General features: G+C 39.9%; 2 protein-coding genes across 4 annotated transcripts in view; one reads left to right on the top strand and one right to left on the bottom strand.

The window, feature by feature from the left end:
- CDK17 (cyclin dependent kinase 17) overlaps nucleotides 1-19,082 on the top strand; it is a 169,539-nt gene extending 150,457 nt beyond the window's left edge. The window contains exons 11-17 of the mRNA XM_075933731.1: nucleotides 1,505-1,625; nucleotides 2,448-2,545; nucleotides 4,297-4,402; nucleotides 7,222-7,264; nucleotides 7,957-8,047; nucleotides 9,191-9,268; nucleotides 9,757-19,082. Coding sequence (XP_075789846.1) covers nucleotides 1,505-1,625; nucleotides 2,448-2,545; nucleotides 4,297-4,402; nucleotides 7,222-7,264; nucleotides 7,957-8,047; nucleotides 9,191-9,268; nucleotides 9,757-9,794 — 575 coding nt within the window. The 3' untranslated portion in view covers nucleotides 9,795-19,082. The remainder of the gene's footprint in view (nucleotides 1-1,504; nucleotides 1,626-2,447; nucleotides 2,546-4,296; nucleotides 4,403-7,221; nucleotides 7,265-7,956; nucleotides 8,048-9,190; nucleotides 9,269-9,756) is intronic.
- An 836-nt stretch (nucleotides 19,083-19,918) lies between these two features.
- ELK3 (ETS transcription factor ELK3) overlaps nucleotides 19,919-23,500 on the bottom strand; it is a 56,304-nt gene continuing 52,722 nt past the window's right edge. For all 3 annotated transcript variants that reach the window (XM_006118283.3, XM_075933740.1, XM_014571086.3), the window contains exon 5: nucleotides 19,919-21,592. In XM_006118283.3, coding sequence (XP_006118345.1) covers nucleotides 21,494-21,592 — 99 coding nt within the window. In that variant the 3' untranslated portion in view covers nucleotides 19,919-21,493. The remainder of the gene's footprint in view (nucleotides 21,593-23,500) is intronic.

Genomic DNA, 23,500 nt, shown 5'->3' with positions numbered 1-23,500 from the left:
AGATCTTAATCACTGTGGATAGTTCTCTAAAAATATCCGCTCAATGTGCACTGGCAGTCAAAAGAGCTAACACAATAATTAGGACTCATTAGGAAAGGGATATGTAGTACAGAAAATATATTCATAGAACACTAGAACTGGAAGGGACCTCGAGAGGTCATCAAGTCCAATCCCCTGACCTCATGGCTGGACCCAATACAGTACCATAGACTGTCCCTGATAGATGTCCATCTAACCTACTCTTAAATATCTCCAGAGATGGAGATTCCACAACCTCCCTAGGCAACTTATTCTAGTGTTTAACCACCCTGACAGGAAGTTTTTCCTGATGTCCAACCTAAACCTCCCTTGCTGCAGTTAAGCCCATTGCTTCTTCTCCTATCCTCAGAGGCTAAGGAAAACAATTTTTCTCCCTCCTCCTTGTGACACTCTTTTATATACCTAAAAACTGCTATCATGTCCCCCCTCAGTCTTCTCCTTTCGAAAATAAACAAGCCAAGTTCTTTCAGTTTTCCTTCATAGGTCATCTTCTCTAGACCTTTAATCATTTTTGTTGCTCTTCTCTGGACCTTCTCCAATTTCTCCACATCTTTTTTGAAATGTGGTGCCCAGAACTGGACACAATACTCCAATTGAGGCCTAATCAGTGCAGAGTAGAGCGGAAGAATGACTTCTCATTTCTTGCTCACAACACTCCTGTTAATGCATCCAAGAATCATGTTTGGGTTTTTTGCAACAGCTTCATGCTGTTGACTCATATTTATCTTGTTGTCTACTATGACCCCTAGTACTCCTTCCTAAACAAGTCGCTTCCCATTCTGTATGTGTGAAACAGACTGTTCCTTCCTAAGTGGAGTACTTTGTATTTGCCCTTATTAAACTTCATCCTATTTGTCTCAGACCATTTCTCCAGGTCATTTTGAATTTTGACCCGATCCTCCAAAGCACTTGCAACCCCTCCCAGCTTCATATCATCTGCAAACTTGATAAGTGTGCTCTCTATGCCAATATCTAAGTTGTTGATGAAGATATTGACCAGAAATGGTTCCAAAACAGACCTCTCCGGAACCCCACTTGTTATACCCTTGCAGCAGGATTTTGAACCATTAATAACAACTTTCTGAGAATGGTTTTTCCCGGGCCGTAGCCCATAGTTTCGGAAACACTGATTAAGACCATTGTAAATTTTACACTTCCCACATAAGCAAATTATTAGCAAGAATAAAGAAGTGAATATTGCATAACAATACAACAGCCCTATCTCTGAAAGAATGCTATTCCTTTTGGATAAAAAATAAGGGGTGTTGTGAGCAGTCAGTATTATATCACCCCTTTTGACAATGCATGCAATAATGTTGCTGCTTTGCACCACTTAGAACTGCTTAAGAGTAAAAATGAAAAAGCAGGCACACAAACAAAAGTAAATCAACATACAATATTTTAATTGAGGGAAACAGTAGATACCGGTACAGGGGAAATACATTGTATTTTTATTTTTATGAAGGTTTGGCTAGAGCGAAGTCGGTTCCAACAAAGACCTACTCCAATGAAGTTGTCACATTATGGTACAGGCCACCTGATGTTCTCCTTGGATCTTCAGAATATTCAACTCAGATTGACATGTGGTACGTTTGTTTTGGTCAGATTTTAATTGTTGCTCATACTCAAGTTAGGGATGTAAAATCCCATTCAACTGGTTAATCAATTAATCATTATTTAATGTATAACTGATTAACTGATTAAAGGAGGGAATGGCCGGGGGGAGCCAGCAGTCCCCGCCCCACGCCATGGACCAGGCTTCTCTGGCCAGGCTTGAGTGCCCCCCAGTCATGACAGTCCCCACAGGACTGGAACAGACTCCTACCTCTAGCCAGCAGGAAACTGCTCCAGTCCCCACCAGTTAACCGCAACCAGTAGCCTCACACATTAAGGGTGAAACTTACCAGTTAACTAAAGTTGATGTAGTGCAACTTCTACAGGGTTACATTTAAGATATGGTGTTAGTGGAAGTACTGTTCCTACTTTGAAGAATTATTTGTAATGCTGATCTGTCATGGTATTTCTCTAGAAATTTCTGATAAAGTTGCTATCAGTGTATTAATAGTGTGATTTAATATTTAAATCCAATGTGACATGATGGCATTATATTATATTGATTAAATATTTATTTTAAATAGTGCTTTGTGTATGTGTATGTGTGTATTTTGGAAGGAAAAGATATAATCTACATATTGCAGAGGTTTTTTCAGCTTTTGATAATTCTTTGGCTGCTGTTTTCCTCACTTACATCAATATTTCCAATAGAGGTACATAGTAGCAAATTGATTTAGCAATTTTAATCCAATTAAGAAATCACAAAGATATTGAGGAGCTAAATGTTTTAAAACGTTTTTCATCAGTTTATTTTTTAAAGTCATTCATCTTTTTTTCCCTTGCCTTTTATAAAGGGGTGTTGGATGCATATTTTTCGAAATGGCATCTGGAAGACCTCTCTTTCCTGGTTCAACTGTTGAAGATGAACTGCACTTAATTTTTAGACTTTTGGGTAAATTGAATGTTGTTACCAATAATATTATAATTGTAGATTTATTTCACCCTTCTAAGAATTTGTGAGTGTAAGGTTACTAGGGATGTAAAAAATCCTATTGATTACACAGTTAACTGTTGTACCTGGGGATGGGACACGGGAGAGAAGGATGATGGTTGGGTGCCCCTGAAGCCCCTGGGATATCCTTTGCTGGCCCCGCTCCTGGGGTGCCAGCTGCAGGCTCTGTAGCCAGCATGCTTCCGGTGCGCACTGGCTCCCAGCTGCCAGCCCCACTCCCAGAGAACCAACACATATGGAGAACCTGCTAGCTGGAGAGCCTGTAACACAGGGCAGCTGTCACCCCAAGAGTGGGACCAGGAGCCAGTGTGTGCTGGGACTGGGAGCCTGCCAGCTGCAGAGCCCTCAGCATGGAGTAGTCAGCTTCCCAGGAGTGGAGCCAACAGCCAGCATACACCAGGAGCCTGCTGACTGCAGAGCTGGCAACGTGGGGCAGCCAGCACCTTGGGATTGGGGCTGCAGCCGGCGTTAGAGCCCAACCAGCAACCCAAAGTGACTCTGCATCAGCATCCCAGATAGTGATTAGAGCCTCAGGGAGCAAGGAGGAGGCCTGGGCATGAAGATGGCAGTTGGGACCCTAGCAGAGTTTAACATGTTAACCGACTACACTTACATCTCTATAAGGTACAGAGAAGTTCCTTTTTGTTTAAAGAAACAAACTTTGATGTTGCATTTAGATCAGGGTTACTCAACTTTGGAAGCCCCAAGGGCCACAATGATACTCTCAGCACATGCCGAGGGCCACAACTTACATGTGGTTGCATGTACATGCAAATATATGCAAATAGCTTGTTTCACACTGATGAGCATGAATACAAAGATTACGGCAAGACGACACAATATGCATGTCCTATTTAACTCAGTTCTGCTGATATTAATAAAATGCAATATTTACCCAATTTCCACCCATATGACAGCTCTTTTAGGGTGTGTCTACACAGCAAAGTTATTTTGGAATAACGGCCGTTATTCCGAAATAACTATGGGAGCATCTACACAGCAAATCCGTTATTCTGAAATAATTTCAAAATAACAGATGACTTATTCCGACTTCTGTAAACCTCATTCTATGAAGAATAAAGCCTATTCTGAAATAGCTGTTTTGAAATAAGGCATGTGTAGAGGCTCTACTTCTGCTATTTCGAAATAGCCCCTTACCAGGGCCATTCTACCTTATTCGTCCTGGGGCTCTAAATCAAGATAGCATGTCTACATTAGGGAAGCCTGCCTCGGACTAATGTTGAGGTTTCCCAGCAGTATAGGCGTGCTATTTCAAAATAAGCTATTTCAGAAAAGCTTATTCCAAAATAACTGCAGTGTAGATGTACCATTAATGAGCAATGACAGTCCAGGAATTTCACTTATAAAATGCATATCAACAGAAAACCATTATATTGACTCACTGTTGTGAAGCGTGTTCCCAGTGGAGTCCATGTTCAGAGGTTCCTACCCACGGGCCACGTGTTGAGCCCTGCGTGAACCCAAACCGCACCGTGGGCCGCAAACAAACAACCCATGGGCTGCATGTTGAGTAGCCCTGATTTATATGATGAATAAATTCACTCTTACTCATTTTGTACAAGATTGAATCTGTGCATTTTGAACAAAATGACTTAATTTGGAAAACATTATAGTCTTGTCTATAATTAATATAATGTGTATAGATTTAATTTGTTTTGGTTTAAACATAGGAACTCCATCTCAAGAAACATGGCCAGGCGTTTCTTCCAATGATGAATTTAGGAACTACAACTTTCCCAAGTACAAACCACAGCCTCTCATCAACCACGCACCAAGGTATTTTATGTTTCATTACTAGAATTTCTATTTATACAGTCACTGATATCTTTCTGTGTCTGCACCTATTTTTACACAAGAATAAGTTTCCATATGTGTACCATGCAATTACATTTTAACAATATGTCCTTTAACAGATTACTTGTCAAACTGTCTTACTGTAACCTCTACAACCAGCTGTGATTCCTAGAGATGTAGTAGTGTAGTTGATTAACTGATAAACAAAAGCTTACAGGTTAATGCTATAGACGACACACCTTTCCTCTCAACCCCTCCAGTAAATTTTTTAGCAGGCTGGCCAGTAGCCCAGCTGATTCCTGGCTCGCACTGGGTCCAGGACCTTCCCCCCCTGTGGCTCTGCATTTAAAGCATATTAGGAGGCAGGCAGGCAGCCTGGCTCAGTTCCTGCTTGTGTCAGGTCCAGGAGCTCAGTCCTCCTCTCCCGCCCCGCAGACAAGGGCTGCTGCCACCCTGCACTACTGCTTTTGTATCTGAGGCAGCAGTGTGGGGTGACAGCAGCCAGTCTGTGAGGGGAGCTGGTTTTTAAACTGATATAGAGGCAGCAGTGCAGAGTGGCGGGGGGGGACTCCTTGGAAGTGGGGCTGGAGCACACTGGCTGCCAGCCCCGCCCCTGGCGGCTATAGAATAGTTGAGTAACTGATAAGAATTCATGAGGATAATTGTCTATTCAATTAACTGACATTTAACATTCCTATTCGTTACATATGTTCACAAATGGCATCGTTCCTGAAAGTCAGTGGGGATTTCATGCCAGTCAGGGCACTTCCAACATGATATTCACAGCCAGGCAGATCCAAGACAAATGTAGAGAATAATATCAGGATTTCTACATAATTTACATCAACCCGATCAAGGCATTTGACACTGTCAACAGAAACGGACTTTAGAAGGTACTTGGGTGAATCAGCTGTCCCAAAAAAGTATTAATAGTCCATGATGGTATTCTGGATTGTGTCCTTAACAATGGAGAGACATCAGCATCTTCTGAAGTATCGAATGGTACAAAGTAACAATGTGTACTTTCTCTTCTCCTGTTCAGCATCTACTTTTTAATGAGCTGTTAGTTGCTTTTAAGGATTATGCATTGGGCATGCCTAGTCAGTTCCCAACTGATGGTAGTATTTTCAACCTCCAAAGACTTCAAGCTCTCACCACAGAGTTCATTACAGCTATTCATGACCTCCTATTTGCTCATGACTGTGCATTGTTGACTCATTCAGTCAATGTGAGCCACAAGAAGATAGAGGTTATGTCTCAGTCTATTCAGAAAGAGTCTAGCACTTCAGTGGTCACTGCTGCTGATACTGTCCTTTAAAGCTGTTGATATGTTTCACTACTTTGGAAGCATACTGTCCTCCAGCATAAACACTGATGACGATGTATCTGCTTGACTAGCCAAAGCCAGTGCTGCGTTTAGATGATTAACCAAATGCTTATGGAATAACCATGGTAACAGTTTATCAGTCCTGAATATCTTGCTGTATGTCTCAGAGTCATGGACCATATATCAGCACCACATTTTGAATCTCAATCAATTCCATATGCGCTACCTCAGGAAGATGGTCCATGTGAATTAGTGGAACAAAATTCCTAACACTGAGGTATTTAAGCTGTATGATATGATGGGCATGGAAACAATGCTTATGAACCATTTCGCTGGATTAGTCATGTTATGAGAATGGATGATATATGGGTGTTGAAGATAGTCTTCTATGGCCAACTTGTTCATGGAAAGCACTTTATTGGTGGTCAGTGTATGTGTAGTAAAGATATCTTAAAGGCCAACTTGAAGTCAAGCATCACATCTCATGGTGACCTTGCTCGGTACAGATTGTTCTGGCAGCACACTGTTATACATGCTGTCAAATGCTTTGAGAATCCACATACCCTGACATTACAAGGAAAGAGTAGGATCCAAAAACAGTCTACAACACCCATAGGTTTTTTACGTGACATCTGTAATCAGAATTGCTGACTGAGGATTGGCTTAGTTGCTCACCAACAGAGTCATAGAAGATGAGATCCGTCAATCAACGGCTCTGTCCATACTTACATGCTGAGATTAATGGTATCTGGCAGAGTTTATTAATAAGGGATTTAGTACTGCTGAGTTCCTGATTGGATTTACAGTGCTCAAACTAAACACTGAGACTCAATATTGGCATATATAGCTGTAAGTCTTATTTATAATGTGTGCCTACTAATATTGTTCACATAGCACCTACTAAATTCCTGAAGTTCCATCCCATCATGTAGTAGGATTATTATAAAAGATGGAAAAAATTATTTGATGCAGTCTATTCTGTAGTGGTTCTAAATCCCTGCTTAGGCATTTGAAGGATCTGTATCTAGTATGTTTCAAATATCATCAAATTTTCAGCAAAGCCCAAACACATGGTGAAGCCTATTCCTTTTGATTGTAAAGAAAGATTACTTTAGCACTCTTGCCCTCCTATTCAATTAACAAGTTTAGATTATAAAACTATTGGGAAACCATAAAATTGCTAACGTCAGATGAATTTGTCATTGAATCACAGTCCGAGGGTCGGGGTTCTTCTGTAGCTCTCCATTGATTTGTCATTAAATTATACAACTCATGTATTTACAGTCACTGCTTTGAGATGTTAAGATATCTTTATGTAATATACGTATGCATACACACAAACAAAATATTCAGGTGAAAGTGATGCTTTAATTTGTAATTATATTTTGCTTTGAAATGGGATGTCATTTTATGAAATCCATTTCATTCTAATGGAATCTTGCTCACTAAACTGTTTGGCATTTGTTATTTCTAGACTAGACTCTGAAGGAATTGAATTGATAGCAAAGTTTCTTCAGGTAAGATGCTTTCTAAGTTTTATCTTTTTAAAATGTATTTTTGAGGGGGGTTTTCAAAGGATCCCTCCACAAAGTCAGTTACATCATGTATAGAATTGATGTTTGAGTAGGGCATTAAGTACAGTGAATGATTGTTTCACTATGTCAGTGGTCCCCAACACAGTGCCTGCGGGCGCCATGGCTCCCGCCGGGGCATTTGTGTGTGCCTGCCGACAACCTGGGCCGGCCCCAGGCATGTGACATGCACCGGCACCTGGTGCGCGGCGCTCGGGCGGCCCCAGCCCCAGAGCACATGCGGACACCAGGTGCAAGGGCATCCCTGCCCCTGGCATGCCCCAGTACGCGCGGCCCCGCCCCCGGGCGCCCGGGAGCCTCTAAAGGTTGGGGACCACTGCACTATGTAATGGCTGAGTAGGTTGTAGTCCACTTACTCCAGACAGAAAACCAGTGAATGTACTGTTATGGATCAGGACTTTGTGTGAAATCCTCTTTAATAGAAAGTACTACAGTGTAATGCATGGTGCTGCAAAATCTTTTTTAAAAATCTAAGAGCAGGAGAGGCCTCATTTTATTTCATCTCACTATGCGCATATACAAATAACCCAATTTCAGTCTTTTAATTTGATTGCCATTCAAAGAACTGTAAGAAAAGCTACATTGTATTTTTGATTTAAAACCTTTGTTTTTAACAGTATGAATCTAAGAAAAGAGTGTCGGCAGAAGAGGCCATGAAACACGCATACTTCCGAAGTCTAGGAACAAGGATACATGCTTTGCCTGAAAGTAAGAGAAATATAAAAGTAGTAATGTGCCATTAACCTTGATTGATAAGTATATTTTTCTTTTATTAATAGTAGCATGAAGCATTATCTGAGATTAAACTCTAAAAATACCACAGATCTATTGAAGTGGTACAGTGGTATTTAAACAGATAAAAGTATGTTACATCACAAGACAGATAACTTTCTTAAGCAAAAGTCTCAAAGACAAATCAACAGCATAAATTCAAAATACTATGGATTTTCTATTTACACATGTTATTAAAGATATTTTTGGTTATTTGCATAGAAGAGAAATATCTTTTATAATGAGTATGGTTGCCAAATGGTGTAACCAAAAATACCGAAGATCCCTTCTCTCACCAACCCCCGAAAAAAACCATTGGGGAAAAAATTCTGTTGGGGGGAAAAAAGTGGGGGGAGACCAAAGTTGTTGAGCAAAAAAGAGACTCCAAGAGTTATTAAACAATAAAAATTAAAATTAAAAAATGAAACAGCATGGCCCCTTTCAGTGCGTGCAAAGTCAAAATAGGGATAGGAACAGGGGAGAGGTTGAGCACTAAGACCCAGGGAAGACATTGCTTCCCCTTGGTGTTTAGGCTTTTTGCCGGCAGCCATTTTGTTTTCTTGATCAAGACAGAACGCAGCTTCCCTGCAGAACGAGGTAAGCAGGGGGGCGGGGAATGTTGGGGGCCCAGGGGATGGGGGCGGTTGCTGAGTGTGTTGCAGGACTGCCAGGTGTTCAGTATTTTTGCCTCCTGGCAGGGGAAAAAAACAAAATACTTGACATTTTGGGTGTCTAGTATTTTCTGATTTTTTTTTTTACCAGACAGGAGGCAAAAATACCAGACTGTCTGGGTCAATACCGGACACCTGGCATCCCTAAAAGTGAGTAAATTTGTGAGTGAGACTTTTGTGTGTCTTATTTTTACTTGCATCGAGCCCACTTCCTAAAGAAAACTTATGCAATAACAAGGCAAATTAATTGGGTTCAGATATGTATCAATACTTTAAAGGAGGTAGTTTGTCTGCTCCACATGAGGATGTGCTTTCTCCATATTTCTACAGGTGTGACTGAGAATAGAATGTGATCAAAAAAATTTAATCACATTTGGGTGCAGAGTTAATTTTTCTTTTATTGTTACAGGTGTCTCAATATTCAGTCTGAAAGAGATTCAGTTGCAAAAAGACCCTGGCTTTCGAAATTCCTCTTATCCCGAGACAGGTATGGAAACATTCATCATGGTGTTTCTCATGTTTGTATCTAGAGTGCTGTGCTACATGCACTATAAACTAAAAATAATGTGTAAAAATGTATTTTTGAGAATATATGGAAATTATTCATATACATAAAATACATATACATTAAACATACAAAAAACAAATTGGCTTTACTTGAGATGGCAGAGGATAAGCACCAAGAAAAATGCACTTTAAAATAGTCACTCTCTGACTGCTGAATAACTTATCTAAAACACAATGGAAGGGGCACCAAATATATCCTGGCAAAGGACTGGACTGTATTAGTAAGAGATTTATAGATATAGATATAGATATAGATATAGATATATAATGTGCATTAGCAAGAGATTTTTTTAAATGTATATTAATGCAAAGGGCACTCATAGAAACATACCTCAGGAGAGTGCCGTAACAACAGTGTGGGTTGTAAAAATGCTTCAGCTTCTTAACAGAATTCATGTTATATTTTAGCACATGGGAAGAACAGACGGCAGAGCATGCTTTTTTAAAGATGGTAATGCAGTTTCAAGCCCAAGAGTATCTCATCAATCAAGGACTCAGAACTGAAGTTTCTTTTGGTGGACTTAGAATCTCAGTTTGTATACACTGTCCTCTTTGCAGTGGAGTCTCTTTGTTTCCAACATGCAGATTATGTTTTTATATTTGTTGTCACAGTGTGACAATTTTTGTACAGTTGGTTTTAAGGTCTCCTCTGCCATTAGAGCCAGTAGGTTACAGCTATTGTTGTAACTGTAGCTGCAATTTTTGTGCAGAACTGAGAAAAACAGTGCATTATTTATTGCGGAATCATTGCTGCTAATTAACTACTGTCTGTATAGTTAACACAACAGTTGAATGCCTGAAAAAGTTGCAATGGCTTTATAATATGTGAATGCATCTGTTTCTCTTCATAAACTGTTTCACTGCTGCAGTTTTGTATTTTTAAAACTGCAGTGTTTCCTGGAATGTAAACATAGCTTTGCTTGACTATAGGTGAATCATCTTTAACGCTCTAAGTTCATAGCATTTGATTCCTTATTTAACACTGAAAATACAGCAGATAATATTATGAAGAACATTATGTGTTAAGAAAGTTGATTTAAGCAAGTGAATGGTTGTCTATTTGGTGACAGATCTGATATCAGTTACAGGTAAAAAGATTGGATGATAAATTTTGTCAGGATTTACTCTGAAGATATTTGCACATTATTGTGCATATGGCTCCTCCTGATGCAATGACTTTTTTACCTGGTTTTTACCTAGTTAGAAATATACATAGTAAAAAGATAATTCGTGTACATTATACCCTGTCTTTTGAAACTATCCTTTGTCTTTAAATAGAACAGGATGACTAATTACGACGGCATGGGAATGATGTCCCATTTCCCCCCCCTTCTGTTGCTCTCTTAGTATGACATTATTCACTTGAAATCAACTGGAAAGATGCAAGTACATACTTGATAAGAACTCATTATATACGACAGACATTTGAAAACATGGGAACTTAGAGGGTCTTTAAGAGCTTAGATGTTATCTGTTTACCAGAGATAGTAAACATGTTACTATTATTATGCTTATGCATCTCAGTGAGTATCATAAGTACATCCTTGGTAATGGTAACAGTATTTTAAAGCATTTGTGTTCACCTTTATGAACTTATTTGTTTAGTGCATCTTAAAGAGACTGTAAATCTTTATTGGTATATTTTGAAATGGTCATGTAAATCTTTGGCTGATATATCATGAATATAGTCATAGATAACTTAATTTTTTCCTGACATTCACTGTAAAACATTCAGGGGTCCTACCATTTCGGTTCAGGAAATCTTGTAGTTTATTGTTATTTAACAGTATTAAGTGAATTTTTGTATATTTCATTTTAACTTTATTTGTGAATAGTGATTGTGGCATGTTTGGGAGCGTTTTATTAATATTTCTTGATACTGGTAAATTTAATTGGGATTTTTTTATTTTCTGGAAGAGACAAATTCATGTGTAATGGTGAATATTGGACCACTACTGCTTTTCAGCATTTGTAAACTGGTTTTATGTTAAAGAAACCTTGTAGGCCTAACAAACTGCTGTTATTTCTAACTGACAGACCTGTATTAATATTGTACTTTTGAAAGTATAAATATTATATGGAATTCCTTGTTTTGTTTTGAAGTTTATAATAACAAGGCTCTGTGTTGTTAAAATACGGATTTGGTGAACTGCAGTTTTTTGGCGAGTACATTTTTAGCCAGCTCGATACATACATAGCAGGACTGATAGTGATAAGCTAAGTTTAGAATCAAACTCATACAACACTGAAGCAGCAGCAGTGGCAACAGTCTGATTCTTTAGTAACTGATCCTAGAAGGGATCAAGCAAAATGGCCCTCATTGTAGCTACGGAGTGTCAAATTCTTCAGTTAAAGCAAACATCCCAAGGATGTCAGGTGGGCGTTCTGCCTAGGACTCAAGGTCCCATGCATATGTGTGCCTCCCATTGATATCAGTAGGATAGATGCACATATGTCTCAGGGCAGAATTTGCCCACAAGGAAGAACTGAAAAGATTGTCTCTGGATCTTCCTATATTTTTTAGAAATGTGTCTCTGTCTGTGAGTCCATTTGTTTAAGAACTCCTCCTAAATGGCAAGAGGTCGGACCAACAAATTTGATATGCAGCTTCTAGTTATCATAACTTAAAGCAAAAGTAAGAGTTTGGTTGTGCCTCAATAATAGGATGTGACTAGATAGTTTCTCATAAATGTAAAGGGAGAGGTCTGGCAGGAGGGACAGTTATACTAAAGAATGACCACAGGGGAGCAGCAAGGGACCAGAACTGGGGACCGGGGCAACTATCACCCCACTGGGCCAGCAGAGAGTAGGGGTGGAGAAGCAACCTCCTATATATTTCAGAGAGTTTATCTATGTGTCTGGCTGTCCCTCAACTGGGGGACATGCACCCCACCCCTGGCTGTGCCATGCAGTTGCAGCGGCCATAGAGAGGCACTTCTCGCCTGGCCCCAACCTGCTGTGGTGAGAGAGGGCTGGGGTTGTCCTCTCGCCCTGGGGCAGCCTGCAAACTGAACCCCTCATCACCAGCCCCACCTCAGAGCAACAATTTAAAAGAAGAAAAACAAAACTTATATGAATTAAGGACCTGAGCAACGCCAAGTAAATCTTCTGTAGGGATGTGAATGGTTAACTGGTAAGCCTCACTCTTACCAGGTGAGGCTTACTGGTTCCAGTAAACTGGTGCAGCTGGAGCAGCTCCCTACTGCCATGGGCAGGGGGCTGCCCCAGCCCTGTGAGGCCCACCCTGGCAGGGCAGTCCAGCTGGCTGAAATAGCCTTTGTCCCCAGCAGGTCTAGTCACGCCATAGGCTGGAGCACTACAGCCCGTAGGACGGAGCAGCCTGCTCCACCTTCACCCCCCTTTCTTAGTTAATTGGCTGAACATTATGTTCAATTGGTTAACCAATTAAATGAGATTTTACATCCCTGTCTTCTAGTAACTTATATTTTTGTACATTCAGTATTGAAATCTAATACAGACTGCAATGTGTTATTAAACCTTGCAGAGAAAACGTATAACTCCTAAAATGGATATCAGTGGAAAATGTCTAGTTATGTACATGTGTATTAAAGATTTGGAATAAAATGCTCATTGTGGAGACAACAGAAATTAAGATTAATGAAAGTCTAACATTTTAAATTATGCATAGATTACACTCATATAAGTCAAAATTTGACATTCTTTAATGATTCAAGGGTGAGAACTTTTTAGCAGTAATATGTTGGTAGACCAATCACAAGTTTGGAAGCTTCTTGTGGTGTCACGGCTGGCACCTCTATAGTTGTGGATAAGTAGTTTGGCATTTAAAAAAACTTAACCATTTGGTTATATATGAAAAATATTAAAAAAACAAAAAGTAGTCTGGTAGCACTTTATAGACTAACAAAACATGTAGATGGTATCATGAGCTTTCAGGGGCACAGCCCGCTTCTTCAGATGAAGAAGTGGATGGTGCCCACGAAAACTCATGATACCATCTACATGTTTTGTTCGTCTATAAAGTGCTACCAGGCTACTTATTGTTTTTTAAGTTTATCCTGTACAGACTAACTTGGCTACCCCCTGAAGCTTATGAAAAATATAGTGCATCATCCTTAAAATCACTGCAGTTACTTTGAGTATAGAACAGTTTTGCTGAGAATTTGCAGGAGAATCCATTAACTATTTTAGGTGTACAATAGTTCTTTATTTGGTATCAGGCCTGCCTTTTTCCTCCTTAAATGATATTAATAATAAAATTATTCAGATTATTTAGATTTACCCTTTTAGTTTAAACACACTGAGATATTATGCATAGGGCATATTTGAAGGGGATTTTTTTTTAGAGTTAATAGGTATTTTTCCTGTTCTTCATGATTAAAATTGCTCCTTAAGCAGGAGCTGAAGAATGTGGTCGTACAGAGATTTTCATGGAAGAACTGCCATGAATTCAGAATAACTGCCATCTCCAATTGTGGTCAATGGGACTGAATCCAGAGGCTCCCTCAAGTGGCCATTTTGGAAAGGGCATTTTTTTTTTGTTCTCAATGGAACTTCTGTTCTTTAACTCCTGGCAGCAATAGGGTATCACCATCTTCATAAAAGAATCTTGACTTCATTCTTTTTAAGAACAATGGGAGGAGGCAATTTTGAAAGAGGGCAGATTTTCATTATTTTTTCTGAAGATTGTGTGCGCCGGCTTCTGCTAAACGATGAATTTTCAGCTAAATATTTATTTTCAAGAGCAGCCTATTTCAAGAGGGCTGCTGAACAAAGAAGCTGTATATATTTTCAGGCACATGCTGTGAAAGGTGAGATTCATGACATGGGGGAATTGCGCACATGTGTGCGCACTCATGTGCTCACATGTGAGAATGTAGGGGGAACTGGAGAATGCAAAAGATAGGAGGGGAGAAGAGTTTGGGATGTATGAGCTGGGAAATACAGGGAGCTGGACAAAAGGAATTTGCAGGACAGGAAGGGTACAGTTCAACTACTTTGCTGTAGTGAAACAATGCATTTGTAAATGCAGCTTCAACAACCAGTATACTTTGACTGCTTTGTTCTGCTCCAAGCAGCCATAAAGCAGCCAAAGTTATTTTTTAATTGGCCTATAGATATTACATTTTAAAAACTTATTTAAAGTATTGATATACTTCATATCTACAGATCACTAGACAAGTTGCATAATAGCATTCTTTTTAAGTTTCTTATTGAGCATTCATGTATGGCAGTTTTAATTTTTTTTTTAAAGGAATTTCCAGACCCAAAAAAAAGTTAAACTGGAGTTATGACTAAGTACATTACCAGTAATTTAGAGCAAAGTGTATTATGAATATGGTGTAATTATCCCCAAACTGAACAAAGTATACCCTGAAATTCAGTGTTAGGCTTAAACGAAATCCATGCCAGTTAAGGCAGGGGTGGGCAATAATGATGGGAGCCACTCCAAGAATTTAGAAAGTGGTTGAGGGCTGCACTCTTCCAATGGGGAGGAGGTGTGGGGTCTGGGATGGAGGGTGGGTGCAGCAGGGAGCTTGGGGTAAGGAATTGGGGTGCAGGAGGGTGTGTGGCATCTAGGAAGGATTTTGGGAGAAGAAGAGGATTGCAACCTGGAGCAGGAGATTGGAGTGCAGGGTACAGGCGGAGGTTTGGGTGTGGGAGAGAATTCTGACCTGGAGGAGGAATGTGGGAGGGGGTTGTGATCTGGGGCAGGAGTGCAGCAGGGGTGCAGGGATTTAGGTTGTCACTGGGGGTAGGGGATTGGGGTGCAAGGTCTGGGAGGGATTTACTTTCTTCAAAGCATTGTACTTTTAACAGACCCTCACAGCACTGGTCTGTAAATGATGGTGGGGGAGATTTCCAAAATGGTAGTTAGGCATCTGTGCCTTTTGAAAATCTCACCCAACAGCTTTCTTATCTCCAAAATTAGATGAGTTAGAACAAGCAGCTTGTCCAAGGCCACAGAAGCAGCTGGTGTTGGAAGAACTAGGATTCAAGTTTGGCTGTCCATTCTTCTGTCACTAGAACACATTGCTTCTCTGATGCCTTCATTGGCAGATATAAAGGAGTTTCTTGAGTGTGAAAAATGCATAATACAAGTTTTTCCACAAATTCTCATATATTCTGTAGAATCTCAAATCCATAATATAGGACTGGGTGGGCAATAATTTTTGTAGGTGGGCCACTTCATGAAATTTGGTAGTGATCGTGGTCTGGCCTCCCTTTTCTCCCCTCCGCGCCACCCCGGAAAGGGCAGGGCCTCTGTCAGAAGCGGCTGGTTCCCTCTAGGAGCCATGTGCCCCTGGTGGCGGGGTGGAGTCTTCCCCCACCCCACCAGGGGCACACAGCAACTAGAGGGAGCCGCCAGCCATTTTGAACAGCTGGCAGCTCTTTCTAAGGTTCCCTCGTGGCAGGAGAAGATTTTGTGCACTCCTCCAGCCCATGCCAATTGGGGCCTGGCAGGAGGGGAGTGCATGAAGTCATTCACTGCTCAAAACTGCTAGCAGCTCCCTTTAGGCACCACACGCCCCTTGCAGGGGAGGGAGCCACCAGACACTTTGAAGAGCAAATGACTTCGTGCACTCCCTCACCCCCAGGTCTCAATCCGCCTGGAGGTGGGGGAGTGGCAGGGGAAGCCACAGGCCAGATCCTGCCCACCCAGCCTGGTATAGGACTACAGGGTTCTTAAACTTAGCTAACTTGTTCTTTCTGTCTTTCTATAGCTCTCTCAGGGGCATATGCTGTAGGGTAATAAATATCCACAGACTTTGCTGCATCCCTAGAATCTAAGCTTTCATTTAAGACATAAACATGTAATCCTCTTTGTCGAAAGCACTCACAGTGCAGCTAATCATATGTTGGCCTTGTTCAATCTGCTTGGCACATACTGAAACAAATGATCCCACAAGAGAGCTGTGAACTCTCTGTATTCATTGTAATAGGGTGTTACTGCTGAATCTTAAATTCCAGCACTGTTAACTGGAAGCGTTCTCTTCTTGCGAATTTTAGTGACATTAGCTTGTTTTCAGAGGGAGTTGCTCTTTGTGCTTCTCATTAGTCTGCAGGTAAAGCGTAAGCTGCCACTGCCACTGTTTTTAGGGGTAGTAGAGCGTGTGTGTTATCTGTTAAAAATTCTCATGGAATGGGCATGACGCAATCTGAATGCAGCTATTTGGAAAAAGCAATAATATTCCCAGGAGTTGTGAGCTCTCCCAATGGAATCCATTTCTCAAAGCGCTCCCGAAAAACACTCCATTACCTACTGCTCCAGAACGAACAACCAAGGTTTGTTCTTTTTATTTTAATCAATATATTGTCCTTCACTGTACTTCAGACCTTTTCACCCCAAAGCAGTGGGGTGGAGACAAGACAAGTAGTAACCCATCCACAAACACTACCTGAGTCTTGTTTGTTCTTCTGTTAAACATTATGAGGTGTAGATCTGGTTGCTTCCTCAACTGCTTCCTTCAGTCACAAGATCCTGCAGTGTAAGTTCTTCTAAAAACAAGTGTATAACTTGTTACATGACTACTTTTCTTCTTACATTCTGCCTTTTTTTATTATTTATTTTTTAACTACATGGTACTTAGTAGTAGTTGTCTCCAGATTGCCATATTCCCTGCACGAGAATATGACAGTTTTATTTCTTAATTGATCCTTTCCTCAAGCAGACATCTGCCCATCGGGAACATCTAAACCTTTGTGTTATTGTTCAGTTTCGTTTTCAACCTCTGGAAGTTTTCTCTGTAACTGAAGGCATCTACTTGTCTCTCTAGGAGCTAGGAATCAGGAGGGAAAATATTCTTAATTCTGTCTCCACGATGTGGGCAGAGATACCAAATAGTTGTTGCTACAGTAGTGAAAATTCACTCCAATAAAATATCAGCTCTAATAGAATATCAGCTAACAGGTAAAACAATAATTTCTTCATTCCAGACCGTAATATAAAATAAACAAAAGCATCTTTAAAACAAAACTGTTCTCTCTCAAAATAAGTTTGAATACAAGTGTAAACTTACATAAAAATCATGTTCTAGGTCCATTGACTTACCTAATAAAAACAAGGGGAGAATAACTCCAATCTGTTTCTGCTTTAATGAGAACATGGCGGCTTCCACCAAGTAATCTGAGAGCCATCCACAGTGATAGAAATCTTGACTTTCATGCATATTTATTTACTAAAATGTATCAACAGAAAAGCGTCAGAGTTTTCCTTGAATCAAAGAATACTAAAAGAATGCTAGTCTATTTAGTAAGAATAAAGTCTTTTTTTTTTTTGGTTTGGGAAGACAGTATATCCATGTGAACAAATGGCAATATGATTCTGTTTTATCCTTTGTGCATTGTTCTGATTTAACACAAACAGTAATTAGAATTCTTATTCAGTCTACATTTTGACCAATTGTAGGCCATACCGTACAGCACTCTTTTATTCTGCTAGCCTATTTTTGGTCAAATTTAAAATAAAATAAAATAAAATAAAATAAAATAAAATGTGATCAATAATAAATATGCTGTATGCTGTGCCGTTATTACTGTGTTTACTTGTTACTCTTTGTCACTAAGAGGAAACACAAGCATCTTATGCCTGCAGGCCTCTCCTCTTCAAAATTGCCTACATTGTGTTTCCCTTTGATCTTTCACAACAATTTCATTGCTGAGTTTTATCTAAAAATAGGTATTTCTTGGCATTAAAAAAGCCTACCATTTGGAAAATGTACAAGACTTAATTTCTTTCAAAAATCTGAAAGGTGGTTGTTTTCCAAAATACCAGACCCAGCAACAACTAAAGAGATGCAAACTAATGACAATCTGGATTTATCTCTTGTAGGAGTGTGTTCTGGTCTTTGACATCAGAGTCAATAAAAATACACTCCCTCCCACAATTTTACTCTCACTTTTGCAGCAAGGAGTTTGACAGCACTTTCAATATATATTGTATTTTCATTGATTGAGTTCTAAGACATAAGTAAATGCCTTTATTTTGTGAGCTAAAGGAAATGTCGTAAACTCCACTGAAGTAGTTACTGTGTTGTACAATAAGAGAATCTGTTCCAACATTCCCAGCACGTGGAAATTGTACATATGTGACTTAATTATTAAAAAGTTCCAAGCATCTGAGTGGCCATATTATATTTAAAAATAAAAAGTTTGATACAATAATGCAATTATAAACTCTGTTGTTCAATCTGATACCTCCTCTTGATTTTTCATGTGTTTGACCCAACTGTTCTGTCTGGCTCATTTGTGGCCATCTTTATTATCGGTCTGTGTTCACTTTAGCTAGGCAATTCTCAAACATTTGCACTGGTGACACCTTTCATATAACAAGCATCTGAGTGCAACCTACTGCTCCCTTACATATATCAAAAAGTGTTTTCAATTTATAACACCATTGTAAGTCCTGGAGGCAAAGCAATGTATGGGGTGGAGGTTGACAGCTTGCGTGATCTCCTGTGGGTCCTAAACACCAGTTGGAGAACCCCTGCTTTAGCTAGCCTTAAACTAGCAGGACATTTTGAGGAAGATTCCCATTGCTGTGGTCCGTCATTGGAGCCCTTCCTTTCCAGATGTACAATGATGGTGCCTGTTGGGGTATTATTGTCCCTTTGGTATATTTTACTGCTTTGTTTGTTGTCAGTGGTACTCTACTTAGGGTATGTCTAGATTACAGCCCTCTGTCGCCAGAGGGATGTAAATTAGACATACCGACATTGCAAATGAAGCGGGGATTTAAATCCCCCATGCTTCATTTGTATAAAAAGGGAGGCTGCGTTTTGCCGAGTCAGCAGTTTGTCGGCAAAAAGCGGCTGTCGACAGGGATCGGACGACAAAGAAAGCCTTTGTTGCCCAATCCCTTATGCCTCCCGCAATGAGGTTTACAGGATCGGGTGGCAAAGGCTTTCTTTGTTGCCCGATCCCCGTCTTGACAGCTGCTTTTTGCTGACAAACTGCTGACTCGGCAAAACGCAGCCGCCCTTTTTATACAAATGAAGCATGGGGGATTTAAATCCCCGCTTCATTTGCAATGTCGGTATGTCTAATTTACATCCCTCTGGCGACAGAGGGGTGTCATCTAGACATACCCTTAGATATGGAAGTTCCTATTTCATATCTTTAACATGTGTCCATCCTATATAGTTAGGTTGCCTTAATTACATCATTTAGGGCTGTGAAAATGTGAAAAATATCATGCCCTGTGCAATGTAGTTAAGTTGACCTAACCATGGCACAGACATTTCTAGGTCATTGTATCAACTCATTGCCTCTTGAGTGGATTTACTACAATAGAGAGAAACCTTCTATTGATGTAAAAAGAGTCTATACTCCAGCAAGGGTGTTGTGCCACTGGAGGGTTTTTAGTGTAGACATACACTTAGACTATGTGAGATGCACGAGACACAAAGATGGGTGAGGTCGTATTTTTTTTTTATTCGACCAAATTCTGTTGGTGCAAGAGAAGCTTTCAAGCTCCACCCAGTTCAATGAAATACCGGAATCATTTTGGGTTGCATGAAGATGGAGCCTTAGGAAGAAGCTTGTTTTGATCACACTCCCTTACCCCTCAAAAACGGCCTTTAAACATCAGAACTTTACTAGTAAAATGTTTATTTAGCACCTTTCATCTTGAAGGACTGCAAATCAATTTACAACTAAAGACATGCATCACCAGTGAAATGCATCCAAGCAGACAACTGACACACAGCTCACTTCATAAAATCCAAGAAAGAGGCATTGTTACCAGGATCAGAACCCACTATTCGCAAAGCACGTGCAGGGGTATCTTTATGGACCAGCTATAATAGAGAGGATCCTCATTTGAGTGTTTTGTTTTGTTGTGTTTTAACGATCCACACAGGATACTGCACACAACCCAATTTATCTACCTTGAAAGATAGACAGCTCATGTCCATCCTGCCAAGATGGGAATCTGTGATGCCAGAGTCTAGGTATTTCTAACCTGACACTTTAAGATGACTAGACCACCCCCTCAAGCTCAGAGTGCATGCTAAATACATGAATCTTTAGGTTTTCTGCAGATGGTAATTCCGCATTACTTAGGAATCCAAAATCTCAAGTATTTGATGTTTCCACATGTACAATCCTGTAAATATGGTAGGTTTCTTTACAAACACAAGGTGTTAAAGTTCTACAAATTCTGCAGCTGTAGGGAAAGCCACATATTCTGACAGCTAAGTTATTGAAATATTCTTTCAAGGGCAACAGGAACAGGCATTTGGAACTACTGGACAAAGCACTTGGAAAGCCAACAGAGGGAACAATCCTGTATCAGTCAGGAGGATGGAGAGTATGTGGTTGGCTCTTCAATTGTAATCCCAACAATTAATAAGCATTTTATGGAAATAATATGTACAGAGTGAGTCCTCTTTCTCTGTAGATGTATTTACAAAACGTCATTAAAGCATTTTATGATCTTCAGGGCCCAATCCCTGCCTGGTGTAACTCTGTTCAAGTCAATGGAGTTACGCCAGAGAGAGGAAAGTGGGGATCAACATATGTCTAGATATGGCTTAGTTATTCTTAAACGCATTTCCTGGACATAACATTTATTATGTTCTTTCAATTAAGCAAAGAAAATCATATGGCTATTTTTTTATACAATTTGGAAGCACTTAATACAAAGTTACATGAATACACTGCATCATTATGGCCTATCTGTGGAAAAAATACTGAAATACTACCAAAGGGTTGGTCGATACTAGTTTTATCTTTCAACTTTTTATCTTAATACTAGAAAATATATAAATCATTTGCATAACATTATGCAAAAGAAGGCACAGCCGGTTATACTTTACACAAGCACAATGTATAATATGCAGAAAAAAGGATAAAAAAGAGCTTCACATCCTTATTAGATACATTGTTGAAATCCATTAAGAAAAGTACTTCATTGACAACAGTGTTCAACACTTGAGAGCTATGAGAAACAAAATTATAATTCACTTAATGCAAAACAGATTTTTATATATATAAAAACACTGTTTAAAAATGCTAACATAATAAAAGTAGATCCATGTAATGAAAAGTGCAAACCAAAGTAATGGAGGGTTTCACAATGTCCTTCTCATGACACAGGAAAAACTAACCCATGGGAATGAATGTATTAAATCAGTTAATGAGTCCTTAATGTGATGAGACATCATCAGGATTTCTGAGCATTTGGAGAAAGCAGTACTGGAGAAGAAGCCCCATCCAAACTGGGGATTGGTACTGGTATGTGACCATTTAGCAGAGTTGGAAACTGCAAGAGGACAAAAGGTAAAATTAATTGTCTCAAAAGATTACTGCACATGCATCCCCAGCAACTGAACCCAGATTATTTTCTTTTCAAAGGTTGTGGTTCTTAAAGAACAAGTTTTGCTTCAAATAATTATGAGCAGAATTCATTAAAGAAAGGATGAAATAATTTTTGCAGAAATGAAACTTCTAAGCTCAAGATGCAGTTTCATCTTTTCCACCAAAAAAAACTTCAAAATGATTTTGAAAAAAGTATATGTGAATAATTTGAGTCCTTCTGTGTATTCAATAGAATCTGTCAGCTATCTACAGGGGATCCTTTGTCATATGGCCAGGGGATGTTGTAAGTATCAACATGTCACATTTTCAAAGTTCTGTCCAAAGAATATTAACTAAGTTAATACACCAGTGTATTCTTTGCATACCCTTGCACCCTGATTGCAGCTTATCTGCACTTATCGTGTATTGACTGGTATTTAAGATTTGAGACTAGAGAAGGAACTAGATAAAGTAGGCTAAGCCTGCTATATTATGAGATCAGGATTATATTAGACTATCTTATGGCCAGATATAGGTCTTGTTTCTAGGAGGCTTTTCTTATATGGGCATACCCTCAACTCTCACTGATTTCAACAGGCATTGAGGTCGCTGCATCTTACAGGATTGGGCCCTTAAACACTGAATGACCAAAACAAGCACTTTGGTGTAGTTGTTTAGTTTTACCATTGAGAGACAGAGAGAGAATGTGCGTGTGTAAAATATATGCAGGTTGGACCTCGCTGGTCCAGCTTTCTCGGGACCAGAGAGTTTGCTAGACAATGCCAGCCCAGCCACTGGGCTCTGCTGCCAGCCACCAGTCCTCAGCCCTATCTGCCAGCTGCTGAATTATCCCAGCTGACAGCCCCCATCCCAGCGATCCACTCTGTGGTCTGGGAACACCCCTGGTCCTGTAGTACCAATTTTTCCCCATGAGTGCGCCAATCCCAGAGCACCCACAGCGTCTCTGACCATCCCAAACCACAGATGTTGCTGGACCAGAGAGTCCCAGACTAGAGAGGTTTAACCAGTACTATAATATTATTACAGTTCCCCCCAGGGCAGAGAGCACAATCCTAGTTCTCGCAGTGTTCTATTATTAGCTCCAGATTTTATCTAAAGATTGTACTTATTATCATTGTTAGAAATTTGAAAAGCATTGATCCATGTGGTGAGCAGTAGGCAGTAAGGGTCAGTCCAAGGGCTGTATCTAAAATTGGTAGTGGTTTGTTTCCTGCAGGCTTTCTTTTTATATCTGCCAGCCCCAACAAGAATCACCACTCTGACCCTGGAATTTTTTTTTTAACTGTTTGATTTCAACTGACCACAGATAAAAACTCCAGTTTCTTATTTGTATACTGTATGCTTTTCGAGAGAGCTATGTCTTTCAGGAGGCTTCTGAGCCTCACAAAAGAGGGATGGTTTGTATAATAACTGGCAGTCTCATCAAGCCGGTGAGGTGCTGAGACTACCGATTATTATGCAAAATGTGCTGATTTTACTGTAACCTCATCACCTCAAAGCTCTGTGGGGCAGGACTGTCTTTTTGCATTTGTTCATGCTGTGTCTAATACAAGGGGGTCCTGATCCTTGATTGAATAATAGTCATAACCAACAGAATAAAATAGTTGAACTGGGATCACTGGCTAGCTGAGATGTCACTGAAGTTTGGTTGCACTCCCTTTGGGCTTTATTTCAGGGTAAAACACAGTTGTGTACATGTCTCTTAGTGCCCCAATTATGCAGCAACTTTCAAACCTAATGATGAAAATCTAAAGTGAGTTTAATTGCGTGCCAGTATTATTTCCACAGTAAGGTCATCTAATTAGGCCAAAGTAAGGAGATAAACTGAATGAGGCAGAATTAACTGCAGATT

This window comes from Pelodiscus sinensis, chromosome 1, assembly GCF_049634645.1.
Source record: "Pelodiscus sinensis isolate JC-2024 chromosome 1, ASM4963464v1, whole genome shotgun sequence".
Lineage (NCBI taxonomy): Eukaryota > Metazoa > Chordata > Testudines > Trionychidae > Pelodiscus > Pelodiscus sinensis.
The sequence above is the reverse complement of the archived record's forward strand: the minus strand, read 5'-3'. Positions and strand labels throughout refer to the sequence as shown.